The 16,617-nt window shown below is 33.4% G+C and overlaps 1 protein-coding gene across 1 annotated transcript; it reads right to left on the bottom strand.

The window, feature by feature from the left end:
- Positions 1-5,962: 5,962 nt before the first annotated feature.
- LOC131679576 (putative uncharacterized protein DDB_G0286901) lies at positions 5,963-12,474 on the bottom strand. The gene is made up of 2 exons (XM_058960313.1): positions 12,342-12,474; positions 5,963-7,311 (listed from the first exon to the last, which is right to left on the bottom strand). Exons 1-2 carry the CDS (start codon positions 12,472-12,474, stop codon positions 5,963-5,965), a joined length of 1,482 nt encoding a protein of 493 aa, XP_058816296.1.
- Between the last annotated feature and the right edge of the window lie 4,143 nt (positions 12,475-16,617).

The following is a 16,617-nucleotide window of genomic DNA, read 5'->3' as shown; positions in this document are numbered from 1 at the left end:
GCAGTTGAAAATTAGCTGCGTAGTTTGTCGAAACAGAAGGTCAAGTTCCGCAACGCAATGTTAAACCAAGACTAGACTGGTATAACCTATACAATCCATCGAATAAGAAACATTCTTCGATCGGCTCGAGGCACGCGATCTATTCCAATATTTCCCGCTGTTTTAGTACCGTTAAAAGCAGCGGAAACTATTGCGTTGAACACCCGCTCAAGATCCACCGGATCAAAAGGTCAATCTAATTTGTATATAAAGAACCAAGAACCCAACAAATCACGTCGTTTGCATAACAAAGTCCATCCGTTAGCTATGCTAACAGCTGTACTATCTATCTTATCGATCATCTCGATACTCTTGAACGACCCCAACCGAGCGGAAGGTCGCCCAAGGTAGCACCAAAAAATACTGTCCATCACATATCACCTATGCTAATTTATTGGATGATAAACTAATATACAAGCACTCGGGCGGACGTAGAAGCAAAAATATGGGGTGTACGCTCGAAGTGGTTTTGTTTGTTCTGCTTTGAACTGCTACTTCGTCCAACGCAACGTAGCTGCCTACTCCCAGAAAGCCCTTCAACGGTCATGGTAAAAATGATTCTCTAAACAACTCTCGTTCGCTATACTGACTTTGGCCGACCTAGACCCATATTCAGGGACGGTTGGTTGGAGCTCTGCGCCGGCAGTGTCGGCGCCGCCACTCGTCGTGCGTCATCGTCGTCGATTGGACACAATGCGCTGATCGTTGTCCCCGGTGAAAGGGATGGAAACGGATTAAGGGAAGCTTTGTTTTAATAATTTTTAATTATCTATTTAAGTACATATTGCCATTCAAGTAATTCCTAAATTCATATCGATCCATGATCACATGTTTTTAAAACAAAGCCGAACAGGGAGTTTCAACTGAATGTGGTGGTCACTTGCTATTCAAGCAAATAAAACCGCTTTCTCGGCTCATGGGCTGTTGTTGGTAAACGGTTTATATTTACAATGGAACAAATGAAACAAACCACGGTACAAACGCCGAATTGAATCCTTAAACCAGAAACGCTCGATTCTTAAATGCAATCACTTCACTGACCTTTACTAACTAGAGACCAATAACGAGCCGGATCAATCTGGTTTCCAAGATAAATTTTGTGCATCAACACCCATACGACCTTAAAGGTCTATCCGCACTAGACCGATCCGATCCGATCCGACCCGACTTTTTCATCTTCGGATTCGCTCGGTTTGTTGATGTGATAGTGTTGGTAGGATGTCGGGCATCCGACGCAAAAAAGAATCGTTGCCAACGATATTCCTTGAAAAGACTCTCCGACTTTTTTCTGCTTCTCCACCGACTCGAACACAGAGAGAGAGAGAGAGAACGCGCGAGGGAACCAAAGCAGGTAAAATGATTCCTCTGCTGGTGTGGGACTGCATGTCGTCCACCCAGAAGGGAAAAATATTTCGTCAATCACTTTTGCTTCTACCCATGCTTGAACGGCTTGAACAGAGGCGCGTCTGAGAGAATCAAAGCGAACAGATTGGTTTGCCAATCTCCTGGACGGCCCACGCGGATAGCTGTTTTTTCTTCCAATTTTGCTTTCATGTTATTTTTCTGTTTTCGAGCGGGTCCCGGTTGTATAGCGGGCCGTACACGTTCAATACTTTTATCAATACTAAACAGTATTGATTAAAGTATTGTACGTGCAATGTGGTTGACGTATTGAAGTAATATAGTCAATACTGGTATTGACAAAAATATTGAACGTGTAAAGCGGCCCTTACACGTTCAATATTTTTGTCAATACCAGTATTGACGATATTGTTGCAATATTTCAGTCCCGTTTGAAATCCACATCGTCAATACAACTTTTTTCCTTTACACGTACAATACTTTTGTCAATACTCTCTAGTATTGACAAAAATATTGAACGTGTAAGGGCCGCTTAAGGGCCGCTTATGTTGTAGACAGGTAGGAATGTTTTCGATTTGTTGGTAAATTGGGGCCCGTACACGAGGCGTTAGTAATGTCATTACTGGCTAGTAATGTCACTTTTATTGAACGACTAATGATGGAATACTTAATAATGACACTTTTTATGAACTGACAGCGTTTTGGGTTACAACCTGACTCCGTTTCGGCGTCAAGCAAAAACGACATTAGTAGCATTTCTCCAGTGGATACAGAACAGTGTTCTGTATCTACTATTTTTCCACATGCATGAAATATCGAGACAGAAAAAATTAGCAACAACAAAACGTTTTATTGCATGTCAAACTTGAAGAATCATTGCTTAGAACTAAATATGGGTTTCCTGGAAATAGTTATTAGATTGACTTGAATTCATCTACTTATATCTTCAACACTTATAGAACGGATAACGTAATACAATCAAATAAATCATTACTAATTCTTTCAAAACATGTAGTGTACTGTTACTAGGTACATAAAAATAAATCATAAGATACGGTATTAGAAGGAATTTGTAATTATATAAATGACATTAACAAGGAAGTTAAATGGGGCTTGTACACAGAATTATCACATAATTAAAAATTGTGGTTAATTTTGATCTAGATCAAGACTAATCGTTCATAGCTGATTAGTATTTAACCGGGAAACATGAGAACAATCTCTAGACAACGGGGGACGCTTTCAACCAGCTTACAATATCGCTCGATTTAAATTAACAGCTCTCTAACTTCAAACCATGATCACTCAGATTTTTGTTAGTTAGTTAGTTAGTAAGACTTCTCAGAAGCTCGTGGGACATGCCATACCTAAAGCTTGAAGAGGTTTTTTTGATATTCGTCACTTTTCTAATTCTGTAAGTTTTTCTCGTTGAAATTAACTGTTAATTCCATGAAATGCACTTGGCATTTTTTACGTTTGATAGAATTTCATAAAATTTACAGACGCCCCCTGATGTTTAAAATATTTTCCATAAATTCATAGAATGTTCGTGGAATTTCGTGAACTTTCCAGAGATTCTTCAGATATTACTTAATATCGTAGGATTTTCTTGAAGTTCAGTACAGCTTGACTGATTCACCGCGGTGCACCGATAGCCGTTAACAAAATCTACTGAAACCTGTTATATTTCTAAATGTTCAGTTCGTAGAATTTCCCGAGGTTGGTAAAATACGTGTGAAAATAGTGAACACTCTGCTTTCTGTAGAAATTGTTAGTATAGAAAGTCTCTAAAGTATTTCCTAAATTCCATACGACCCTCGAAGATCGTCTTTAAAGTTCATTGAGATACTCTTAAGGTTGACAAAACCAAACTATAACTGCTCTGAGTGTCGTAATCTTAATAATTGCAAGGAGATCCTTAATAATAATCTTAAGTATTAAGGATCTCCTTGCAATCTCCCGAAATATAAAACACTTTCCTGAAACTGGTAGGGTGTCCCTAAAGCTTGCAGAATTTTTCATACTTGCTAGATTTCCACGATGAATTTATGACTTAGTAAAAATTCGGAATACTTTACTAGACTTGACAGAACTACTCTATGTAGTATACAACTTCTCTAAAGTATGCAGAAACCCATAGAACTTTCACAAAATTTTACCTATTTTGTTGAAGTTTACAAAATCAAACGAAAAAAATGTTTGATGGTAATTGTACGTACTATCGAGGCAAAATGTACGTGCTATCGAGGGTACGAGGTATACCTATATCATGTCATTGCAAACTTGATCCGTGTCAATTAAAACCAATTTAAATTTAAATAAATTTCAATTAAAAATCTAAAAATTTAAAAGTTTAAAAATTTGAGAATAAGAAAATTTAGAAAAGCGCGGAATAGGATCATGAGTTTCCCGGCGATTTAATCTTTTGTCTTCTAGACGCAGGAGTCAGGAGATTTTGGCATTAAGGAGGTCTTCTACTCGCGAGGCCTAAAATTGAGCACTTTTTGGGAATAAATTGTAAAGCATCTACTCAATGAATTTAGAAACTTTTTTCTTTATTTTGAAGATACATGTTTTAACTTTACAATTTAACTTTTGAAGACGAAAAGAAAAATCTCTCGCGACCTTGAAACTTCATTGACCTTGAAACTTCATTGATGACATTGATGTTAAAACTGCATGGGTCCCGCTTGAGTAAAGTTGTGGCAAATTGGGTAATCTGTAATCAGAACACTTAAATTTTTTTTAATCATAGTCACGTTGGCTATGTTGAGACGAGAGGGATTTCTTTTATTTTATAATTTGTAAAAGTAATGTAGCGATTTGTGAGAATTTCCAATATTTACGTTTTTTGGCCTATTAGGGGCCGTAAAAATGGAACAAATTGACATATTGCAAATCCCTCTCGAGTAAACATAGCGGTATGTTTTCTAAATAATTGGAGAAACAACTATTGAAATCGGACCAGTACTTCTATGAAAAGTCTTACTTGACCGCTTCAAAACGCTACTTTCAAGAAAACGCGTTTAAGGGGTAAAGGTTTCAGCGTGAAAAAAAACCACTTTTTTGGGAAATTTTTTAGAACTTTGCGTAAAACAAATTTATCAAAATTTTTGTGCATTATAGTGCATCATTTCAATAACATGCAGTAATTTTTATATGAAAAAATATCGACAAACGAATCGGTGACGAAGCTTGAAAGAAATCGTTTAAGTAATTTTGGAATGGCTGGTAACAACGCAAATCATGTTTTTCTAGAGACGTTCTACAATAAGCTTCATCACCAAGTCATTTGTCGATATTTTTGCATAGAAAAATTAAAGCATGTTATTGAAATGATACACTATAATATACTAAAGTTTTGATAAATTTGCTTTACGCAAAATTCTAAAAAAACCGCAAAAAAATGATTTTTTTCACGCTGAAACCATACGATTATCTTCCATACGATTATCTCGTCCCAAAAAAACAAGAAACCATTTACCGATGCTCACATATACATAACCCGTCAAGAATGGACCGGTGAATTCTTTAAACAATGATTTTTCCATAGACAAGCGCCATCGTGGTGCGTCGCGCTTAGTATCTCAGAAACAGCCGAAAATGGGTGCCTTCTGGTTTCCAGAAATATACCAAGGAATATGATTTTCTCTTAATCCTTTCTGTGGCGTATTCTCAGATACATATAGCTTGAAATTAATCAATGAACAAAAAATCGATTTTTTGAAACCATGACAGTAGAAGACCCCCTTAAATGCGAATCACATGAGTCTGCGGCATGTCCGGACAAGCGTAAAGTAACTTACTCACTTGTCGGCTTCGACAGCATAGTTTCATAAAAATTGACTCATTCTTAGTCGTTAATAAAAATGGAAAAAATAAAAATTTTAATATTTAAAGTAATAAAAATTCTAATATTTAAAAACTCAAGCGATTAAAAATTTTGAAATTTGGAATTTTTAATATTACTGAATTCATGAACTTCCAAATTTAATTATTTAAATTGTTTAAATTTGGGAAATAAAAATTCAAAAGTGCAGGGATCTAACAATTTAAAAAATTAACAGTTCAAAGAGTTAAATATATTAAAATTCAAGATTTAAAACTTTAAAAGCCTAGGAATTTAAAAATTGAAGAATCCAAAAATTTTAAAATATGCAGATTTAAAAATTCAAAGATTTAAAAATTTAAAGATATAGAAATTTAGGGATTCAAAATATTAAAAATTCAAAGAATTAAAAAATTAAATATTTAGAATTTGCAAATGTCAGATTTGAAAATTTAGAAATTTTAAGTTTTAAATTTTAAGATTTGAATATTTAAAAATTTTGAAATTTAACGACCTAAAAATTAGAAAACCCGAAGATTCAATAATTTAAAAAATTGAACATTTAAATTCAAAAATTCAATCATTCAAGTGTAAGCTTGAACTATTAAGAAATTCATGTGTAATGATCAAACTGCTATGATCTCTGGGGAGCCTAACAATAAAGTTATTGAGAGCTGAAAATGGGTCCCATGTGAATAAAAGACAAATATAGTTTTTTTCCAAAAAAATGATTTATGGGCTGGTTGTAAACGTTGAAAAGAACGTGCTCAAAGAACTACCGTAGATCAAATGATCGTAATTAAAATTAGTAACTTGTTCGTTAGTGTACGGAAACCAGTCCGTACTGATGTTGTTGGTGGTACTGTTGATGTTACTATTGTTGATGTTGCTGCCGTTGGTGTTACAATTAATGATGTCATTCTCGTAGTTGTTCTGGCTGTTGGTGTTCATGTGATCGGCTCCATTGTTAACGCTGTTGATGTTGCTGTTGTTGTTGTTGTCGATGTTGTTTATGTCACTGTTGATGCTATGAATTGTTGTTGTGCTGTCGCTGGAAATGTCGGAGTAGTTAGTGCTATTGTTGTTGTTTCTGTGACTGGATATGTTGATGTTGTGTACGAGGATGTTGGTGTTGTTGCTATCTTCTCTGTTGATGTTGGTGTTGATGTCTCTATTGGTGCTATGTATTGTTGTTGTGCTGTCGCTGGATATGCTGGAGTAGTTTCTATGAGTGCTATTGTTGTTGTTGCTGTGGCTAGAAGTGATGTTGTCCAGGTGGATGTTGGTGTTATTGTTATCTTCTCTGTTAATGTTGGTGTTGATGTTACTGTTGGTGCAAAGAATTGTTGTTGTGCTGTCGCTGGAAATGCTGGAGTAGTTTCTGTTAGTGCTATTGTTGTTGTCGCTATGGCTGAAAATGTTGATGTTGTCCAGTGCGATGTTGGTGTTATTGTTATCTTCCCTGTTCATGTTGGTGTGGATGTGACTATTGGTGCTATGAATTGTTGTTGTGCTGTCCAAGGGTTCCAGATCATTGTTTAGGTGGCTACTGTTATGCTCTAGAGAATCTTCAACATTTCTTTTGTTATCCATTTCTTCAATATTTATTAGTTCGTATTTATTCACTACTGCAAATATCTCCGCCTTTGCTTTAGCTTGAAGAAGTGGATTAAGAGCTTTTAGCGAAACAGCACATCCCGCCAAGAATGCATCTATATGATGCGCTTCTTTTTTGTTCACTATATAGTCCATCAGAATTTCTGATGGTTTGGAAACTGTGGTTCTATGTCTCTCCGAAAACTGTGCATCGCGTTTTCTTCGTTTCGGCGGGTCTGTCTTTGCTGGCAACGCATCCTTAATGGAACCCGACCCTGTCGATTCAAGCTCAACTAGGGTGGGTTCTGGATTGACGCTACATATAGTGTTCCTCTCCTCTAAGGACGGTTTTAGGAACTCGAGTTGGCGACTATATTTGTACCGCTTTATGCATTTGGCCCCTTGACCGCTTCGGGTTGCTTCATTTTTTGACGATCGTCTAAAAACATCGCGGATATTGTTCCATCTCGTTTTACACGTAGTTCCTGAAATTAGGATTAGATGGAAAAAGTGAAAATTGCAGGACTCAAAAACTTTTGAAGTTCTTTTTCAAGTTCTAAAACGTTATTTTTTTGCATTTTCAAATTTTTATATTCTAACATTTCAATTTTTTTTAAATGCGGTTTAAAAATTTTGGGCATCCAAATCTTTAAATAGATTCATTTTTAATATTTCATGTTTTAAATTTTTTGAAATTCTCGAATTTTAATGTACATTTCAAATTTTTAAATTCAAGAGTTTTAATATGTTTAAACCTCTAAATTCTAAACCTATTTTTTTCTATTTTTGAAATTGTTAGAGTTAAGTTAGTCGGTTCTCACGTTAAAGAGCGACAAGTCTGTCTTTACCGAGAGATATGCTGGTGGACTTGAGTGATTCGTAGGCTTGTTAAGCCCATCAGCTGAAGGCAAAAGTTAAGCCCGTAAGGTATTGGGCCTGTTCTAATAACCCTTCCACTTCTAGTTTTCGGATCTCTATACTTCGCATCCTTGCTCTCACTTGAGTACTATGACTCTAAATTTTCATAACTTTCCCTACCCTAATCTCTAGTTAATTGAATGTCGTTAAAATGTTAAAGTATAAAATTTCAAAATGTTGAGATTATCAGGTTTCTAAATATTTAAAGTTTTCAAATTTTTTGATTCTTAAATCGTCAAATATTTAAATTCATAAAAGTTTAATTTTTAAATATCTGAATTATTAATTGTGTATTGTTTAAATTGCTTAAATTTAAAAATCATTGAATTTTCAATTTTTTAAATCATTTAATTTTGAATTTCTTCAATTTTTAAATTTCTGAATTCTCAAATTTGTGAATTTTTCTATCATGATTTTTTTTAAAATATTTACATTTTTGAATTTTTAGGTGCTTAAATTTTTAACTTGTAATATCTTTAAATTTTTAGATTTCAAAATTTCACGTTTCGTTCAAAAATTTTAAAATCAATAAATTCATTAATTTTTAAATACGTAGATGATTCGCTAGTTGGGTCGATTGACATATGTAAAAAGCTGTCAAAGAGAATGGTAGGAGTGAAGAATACATATGGGAACCGCAACCAAAATATATTTCAACCATAGGGTCTGTTGATTGAACTATATAGCTGAATCATATGTTGGTTGTTTTCATGTAAGTTTAAAATGTTTCACAATATCGCCTTGATGTCAAAGAGAAAGTTGCAGGAAAGTTTACGGGCCTTTTGAAAAACCTATTATTGTTGATGGAGAAACGCGATTAACTTATGAAAAGGTCGTAATAAAACAAAATAATTGTGTTGTTAAAACAAAAGTTAAAATATCTCGAGAACTACTACATTTTAGAAAATTTTTGTTAAGAGCATTTCGATTTAAAATGGCGTTTAGAATCATATTCAAAAAGAAAATTGTATTTTTGACTGCAAATAGTAAGAATTATAAAAAATGTCAAAAGTTGTTGTTAGGAAAACTTTTTTATTGAAAGCTTCTCCAGGATCCAAATACACTAAAAAAGTTACTTTTACGTCTTTAAAACGATAAACATTAAATTTTTGACATTTTTTGATGGGGTAACGCGAATAACTTTTAAAAAGAGCATAATTACACGAATTAATTGTTTTTGAAGTAGCAAAATTTCAAATATCTCGAAAACTGTCGTATTTTGGAAGATTTTTGATTTTAAATGGTGCTTAGAATTATATTCTGTAATAGAATTACAATTTTGTATGTCTATTAGTATAAAATTTAAAAACATGTTCGAAGTTATTGTTAGGAAAACTTTTTTACCGATTTTTTCTCCATCATGCAATTACATTCAAAGTGTTTCTTTTCTGTTTAGGTTTTTGGTAACAAAATATAAAAAATTTAAAAAATGGGTTTTTTCGCAATTTAAATTTTTATCATAAATTTTTGTTTTTTTGAAAAATGGCACATTTTTTTCAGTGTATATTTTTTTCAGACAGAAGTATTCATTCCCTGTAACTCGTTCTCAGATAATTTTGCTGTATAAAATACAGTAATCGAACAAAAAAATTTTGAAATTCATACACGTAGAAACGTTTACGCCCTTTTGAAAAGTTGCTCTTGAGTCAAAATAATCTTATTACCTGTGGAAAATATTTAGTCTTGCATGACGGTGAAACGTGTAAAGTTTCATTGGAATCTAAGATGGTCGGTCACGATTTTAAAGATTTTCGGACGGATCTTCGTGGAATTCCTCAGTTGTAGTATTCCAATCTTAATGAAATTTTCATAAAAATTTCCTCAGCGTATGTAATTTTAGAATATTTAATTTGCAAAAATTCGATTTTTTTTCATCCTGACAAAAATATGTAACCCCTTAAGGTAAAAATGAATAAAAACAAAACATAAGCACCGGTTCAACGACTCTAACTTTTTTAGCGTATTCTGCAAGAGTATAGGAACATTATTAACTCATTGATAATGCCTGTTCTACGTTATTAATTGAGTTACAGGAGTTATTCTTAACACCTACTATATATAGTAGGTTGGGCAATAATGGGTTTTACATGCTCAAATCATAAATGTTTTAAGTAATTACATATGTATTGCATCTCTTTTTGAATATCTACAATATCAAACAGCTGGATTTTTAAATTAAGTGATATTAAAGTATTTCATTTTTTTCAGTTTCGTGAATTTCAATTTTTAAAAATTTTGTTTTTAAAATTTTTAAATTCTTAGATTTTTAAACGAATAAATTCCGAATCCTTAAAAATTTTAATTTTTTTTACTTAGGAAATTCAAAAAACAAATTATTGTTAAATTATCACTTTTTATTTTTTTATTCTTCCATTTTTAAATCTTTAGGTGATTAGATTTTTAAATTTAAAAATTTAAGATTCCTGAATTTTAAAATTTTAATGTATTTTTAAATCCCTAGATACTTTTATAAGATTTTAGATTTGTATATATTCAAATTTAAAACCTTCAAAATTTTAATATTTCAAAAGAATTCATTCACAACTGACCCACAGCTATCTCCTGGAAAAAAGGAAGCACCGAAATGCAGTTGGTGCAATGCTATAATATCAATAAAACGAATTATCCAAGGCTGTTCAGCACTAGACGTGAGAAGAGCCGCCGATATACCCACCAATATTAGAGAAGTATTATGCGATGATGAGAAGGGCAAATCAAGTTTTGAGTTTCCTGAGAAATATTTCACTACATATACAACAGCATTTGAAACAACTAAGAATAGGAGACAACCAAGCAATGTAAAATATATAACCTGTAAATTTGAATTATTTCATACGAACACTTAAAGCTAAACTTTGAAATTTCTAAATCCTTAAATTTGCAAATTTTTCAATGTTTTAAATTTTTTTATAGTTTTTAGATTTACTTTTATTTATTTAGTTTTTTACTCATTTGAAGTAATGTTGAGTAAGAACCCCCTAATTGAAAAAATATCTCGAAAACTCTTCGTAGGGGTTTGGCATTTTATACATAGAATGTGTATGCAAAGTTTGAAATAAATCGATTAAGTAGTTTTTGAATGGCAGGTAACACAGCAAATCTTGTTTTTTTCCAGAGACATTCTACAAAAAGTTTTGTCACCGCTTGTCGATATTTTTTCATAGAAACATTACAGAATGTTATTGAAATGATACAGTATAATGTACAAAAGTTTTGATCATTTCACGCTGAATCCCTCACCCCCCCCTCTTTAATGCTTAAATTTCAAAATTTTTGTGTCACAAAATTCTTACATCTTAAAATTTTTACATCCATAAATTTTCAAATTCATGAATTTTTTGATTTTAATATAGTTAAATTTTAAAATCTCAGAGTACTAAAATTTTTACATTTTTGCATACTTAAATTTTTAAATTAATAAATTTTCGAATATTTGAATTTTTACATTTTAATCTTGAATTTTAAAATTTTGAATGTTTAAATATTTAAATATTGAACATTTAAAATAACAATATTTTAAAATTTTATTTTAAAAATGTTGAAGCTCCAAAATTTTTAAATCTGGAGAAAATTTAGAATGTAACATTGAGAGCCTCTCTTTGTTTATTTTCTCTTTCGATTATTACGACGTCACTATAACACTTTACCCTAATTTATAGTACATATCGAAAGTCGGCGGTTTTTGCTAGAATATTAAGCAAAGATTAGAGTAGTAAATATTGAAGCGACCGAGTAACTAACAGAAGAGAAATACCCCAAAGAGAATCTCACATTGTTACTTACGCCGTATTCTAAATTTTCTCAAGAAATATTCAAATTTTCAATTTGTAAATTTTTCAAATGTGTGATTTTCTAAATTTTTGACAATCCGGCAGTCGCGCAAAATTGTTCAATGAAAACATGCATTGCTTCAGAGTTAATTGCAAAATAATGCGGTTGTCACAAATATTATTTGCTTAGCCAAAAATTGTATCTATCTTTATTTTATATCGGATTGGCATAAAATATTGAATTGTTTTTAGTTTAAAAGTACTATTCAAAATTGAATATAGGTGACCAACCAATTTTAGGCCCCTAGATGAAGTAACGTTTACGCAAAAAAATATGTATTCGTCTGTTTCTTATGCAAATTTTCTCGTTTTGAGTTATTCCGCGCGAATTTATAGTGTCAAAAATATATTTTGGATGCACTGAATGTGTCGAATATATTAAAGAAACTATGTTTATAGTTAGTATCGCTTACTTAACGACTACATTGTTACGAAAATGCTCTATAAGAACGATCGTGTTATACATTTCATTCTACAATAAAGAAAACTGAACAAACATTGCGATATATTAATTTCCATTGATTTGCAATTCAATTTGACAAAAAATGGGAACAAAACCCTCATTTGATCTGCCATATTTTCATATTTTTGTTAATCTAACTTGCTAAACAAACAGCTATTAAGAAAGCAAATCTAGCGGTGTAATTGTCTTCATAAAACCAAAGGAATTTGAAAAATGTACGAATGTATGACAAGAGTCCAAAATACAAAGTGCTCTAAATCACGTTGGTTATCCTAACACTCATATCTTACGTTACCCGACTTACCATCCGCATTTAAAATGCTTCCAATTTCTTGCCAAATTTCATTTTTTCGCTTTGAATTCATATAATGTTTGTTGGTCAGATTATAAAGCTCTGGGTGCTTTTTCACTTCTTCAATTAATAGTTCGTCATCCATTATGACCAAAATGCACTCACTAGTTGTATACTTTCGTCTCAACGAGTTCATTCAACACTGAAAGTGGAATCATTCTTCTACCTCAACCTATTGCGAGAAATTCTCTGCTAGAGAACCAATATGTCCGCTTTGATTCTCTCAGACGCGCCTCTGTTCAAGCCGTTCAAGCATGGGTAGAAGCAAAAGTGATTGACGAAATATTTTTCCCTTCTGGGTGGACGACATGCAGTCCCACACCAGCAGAGGAATCATTTTACCTGCTTTGGTTCCCTCGCGCGTTCTCTCTCTCTCTGTGTTCGAGTCGGTGGAGAAGCAGAAAAAAGTCGGAGAGTCTTTTCAAGGAATATCGTTGGCAACGATTCTTTTTTGCGTCGGACGCCCGACATGCTACATAGAGTCAATTGGGATGGCCCTCGCGGATAGCTAGGATTTCTTCCGATTTTACTTTCAGGTTTTTTTTCGAGCTGGATGTTCAAATTTGTTTATGAACACCACAACGTTGGATATTTATGTTATTCGCGGGTCCCGGCTGTATGTTGAACATCGGTAGGAAGAATGTTCTCGATTTGTTGACGAATATATCATTTTTGCTGGAAGCGAAACTGAGTCACGGTATTTAAAGTATTAAAGTATATTTAATAATGTATCGTCATTACTTAAGGAGTAAATCTCTGTAGAGAACGAAAAAATATTAATGTTTTGTGAGTTTTTATTATGATTAGGGCGTACAAAGCCAAATGTCAAAATTCATTTTCAATGGAAATTCCGGACAAATAGTTACTCGTCAATCACAGATGTGGTAGTAAACAAAAGAGAAAAGTTTTCTACTGTGATCTCTGTTCAGCAAGTAACGGCTTGTCTGGAATTTCCATACAAAAAGCAATTTGAACGTTGGTTTTCACGCCGTAATCATATGTTTGTTGAGAATTGTAGCAAACATTTTGAAGCATCACACTTAGTTTAAATTACTAGGTAATTTTTTTAGAGATCTTGGTTCGGGCATCAACACAGTACAGTAATGTTTCGATTATATCACGGTTGTTCTGTATTTTAGTGTGATATATTTGAAGCGTGATATATTCAAAACAAAACGAAAAATTAGATTCAGACAGTAATAAAAAGTTAAAGTAAGTTAAAAAAATAAATCGTTGTAGAGTAATGAACCTATTCTTGCTATGTTTCTATTATCACAATAACCATATGAAGCGTGTGCCATCTTTGTTCAACGCATTGGGTCAAATGGAATGGATAGATCAACACAGCTTCACTTTACGTAGCCAGTAACGTTTCTTAACCCTCCGGCACTCGAGCCGTTGTATTTGATACAACACTTTTAGAAACTCTAACGAAATCTTCTTTCAGCACATTCGGGAAGCTATTGGCGCGAGTGTCGGAGGGTTAAAATTGTTGAACCACCCAAAATTAAACTTGAAGTAATCTGGCACAGTAACGTTTTGGGCAAATATCTTGACTTAAAGTCAGTGTATTCGAAGAGACTATAGTTCAGTTCTCGTTGTTTCAACATCCATAGAAATAGTCCCACCTCCCATTATTAATATTGTCCTTCCAAAGGAAAAGTATTCTCATCAATTCAAGAGTAAATGCATATCTCGGCATACCAATCATATCTAGCATATTTTGTTTTTCTTATGATTTTGCTAGATTTTCCTGCGGACATTGACATTAAGTAAAGTAACCAACCAGTGAATCACGACTGTACTTTTATTGTAAGGGGAAGTACATTTTACCTTTTAACGCTGGATTTTAGTTTGTTTTCGCACGGGTTAAGAAAACAGCAATATCATGTCACTAAAAAATCCAAAACCATGTAAACTTGCTCCTGTATCTACCTAGTAGCGACTTGTCTTATCTTTGAATTGGCGTCCTGTAAAATGCATGAATGTTTACCTAGAAATGGGACAAGTACAAAACAATACCAATCCTTTATTGCCTATCGTAAGGCCAATAAATACCTACAAAATGCATATTGTCTACGTGATGTACCTGCAAGTACAAAACAAACTTTTTTATACCTAGATTAAAGTATTTATGTTCAATGCCATTGCAAATAAGTTTAGTCACATACGAGGAATTGTAGTTCCAAAATATCTCGGGAAGTGAATAAACAACTCATAAAAACAAGAAAAAAAATAGTACGGAGAAAAGCGAAGTCATATTAACTAAATTAACTGTGTATTTAATGGAAAATTTTACAGAAGAAGAGCTATTGGCAATGGCAATTGCACTTGAAGAAGAAGAAGCCGAAGAAGCTTCCGCCCCAAAGAAAAAAAAGTGGGTCCACGAAGCTTGGACAAAACGTAGCACAGAAGGCGAATTTGCTACACTTTATAAAGAATTAGTGGCAGACCCAGTTAAATTTCATGAATATTTTAAAATGTCAAAGAGTTGCTTCGATGCTTTGTTAGATAAACTTGAGGTTTATTTGAAAAAAGAAGATACCAAATTCCGCCTGGCTATTGCACCTCGTGAAAGATTAGCTGTGTGTTTAAGGTATGTTTCGCTAAATATGCGTCATTCTCTTTTGTATTATCTATTAATTATTATATTTTTTTACATAGGTATCTCACAACAAGAGATTCTTTAAAAACAATATCGTTCAGTTATCGCCTAGGACATAGTACAGTTCATGATATCGTCAACGAATCTTGTAAGATAATAGTGGATAAATTGCTAAAAGAAGTCATACCACAGCCAACAGAACAAATATGGAAAGACACAGCAAGACAGTTTTATGATCAATGGAACTTTCCAAATTGCATAGGTGCTCTAGATGGAAAACACATCAACATTCAATCGCCTGGAAACAGTGGATCTGTGTATTTTAATTACAAGAAGACATTTTCCATCGTATTGCTTGCTCTTGTCGACGCTAACTATAACTTTTTGGCAGTCGATGTTGGTGCTCAAGGACGCAATAGTGATGGAGGAATTTTTGCCAATTCCAATCTTGGGAAATCTCTGGAAAGTAGAAGTCTCTCTGTACCTTCGGATTCTGCGCTGCCTGGAACAAACAATGTTGCACCTTATGTGATTGTTGGTGATGAGGCGTTCCCGCTAAAGACTTATCTCCTGAGACCATATCCAGGACAAGGGTTAAGTGTTGAAAAACGAATTTTTAATTATCGATTGAGTCGTGCCAGGAGAACGTCAGAAAATGCTTTTGGTATTCTGACTCAAAAATTCCGAATTTATAATCGACGAATACAAGCAGATCCTAAATATGCTGACTATATTGTACTTGCGACATGCGTGCTACACAATTTCATCCGAAAGTACGACGGCGTGCAAGATATACAAGGTGGCGAAGGACCATCACGCTCAAATCAACAAGATCTCCAACAGCTACCTCATCAAGGTGGAAATGCGTCACAAGCTGCCTTCCAAATTCGAGAAAATTTTAAGAATTATTTCAATTCCGATGTTGGATCTGTTCCGTGGCAAATCGCGTCTATAAATAATTGATAAGTCTTGCATTTTTATAATGAAATTATTGAATAAAATCATATACACTTTAAAATCGCCTTTATTTATCTTATTTGCTAAATGACTCAAACTGTTTTCCTTTCATGACCATAGAATTTTACAAACAAAGCATTCCGAAATCGATTCAAAATTGGTGTTGTTGTTGCTGTTGATGATGTTGCTGTTGTCGATGTTACTGTTGTTGATGTTACTGTTGATGTTGCTGTTCATAATGGTTCTGTTGTTGATACTGCCGTCGCTGTCGTCTATGCCGTCATCGCAATCCAGTGACCCATCTTCGTTTCTTTCGGAGTTTTGGACCATTATGTTCATCAATTCGTTTTTATTAACAATGGCGAAAATTTCCGCCTTTGCTTTTATTTGCAATAATGGAGATAAGGTTTTTAGGGTGGCGCCACATCCCGCCAGAAATGTGTCAATGTGGTTGTTTTCATTCTTTTTTAGATTTTTTATAAAAACATGATTTGCGGTGTTACTAGCCATTCCAAAATTACTTAAAAGATTTCTTCCAAGCTTCGTCACCGATTCGTTTGTCGATATTTTTTCATAGAAGTATTACTGCATGTTATTGAAATGATACACTATAATGTACAAAAATTTTGATAAATTTGTTTTACGCAAAGTTCTAAAAAAATTCCC

Source organism: Topomyia yanbarensis, chromosome 2, assembly GCF_030247195.1.
Source record: "Topomyia yanbarensis strain Yona2022 chromosome 2, ASM3024719v1, whole genome shotgun sequence".
In the NCBI taxonomy this organism is placed as follows: Eukaryota; Metazoa; Arthropoda; class Insecta; order Diptera; family Culicidae; genus Topomyia; species Topomyia yanbarensis.
Note: the sequence above shows the minus strand (reverse complement) of the source record. Positions and strands in the feature narration are given on the sequence as shown.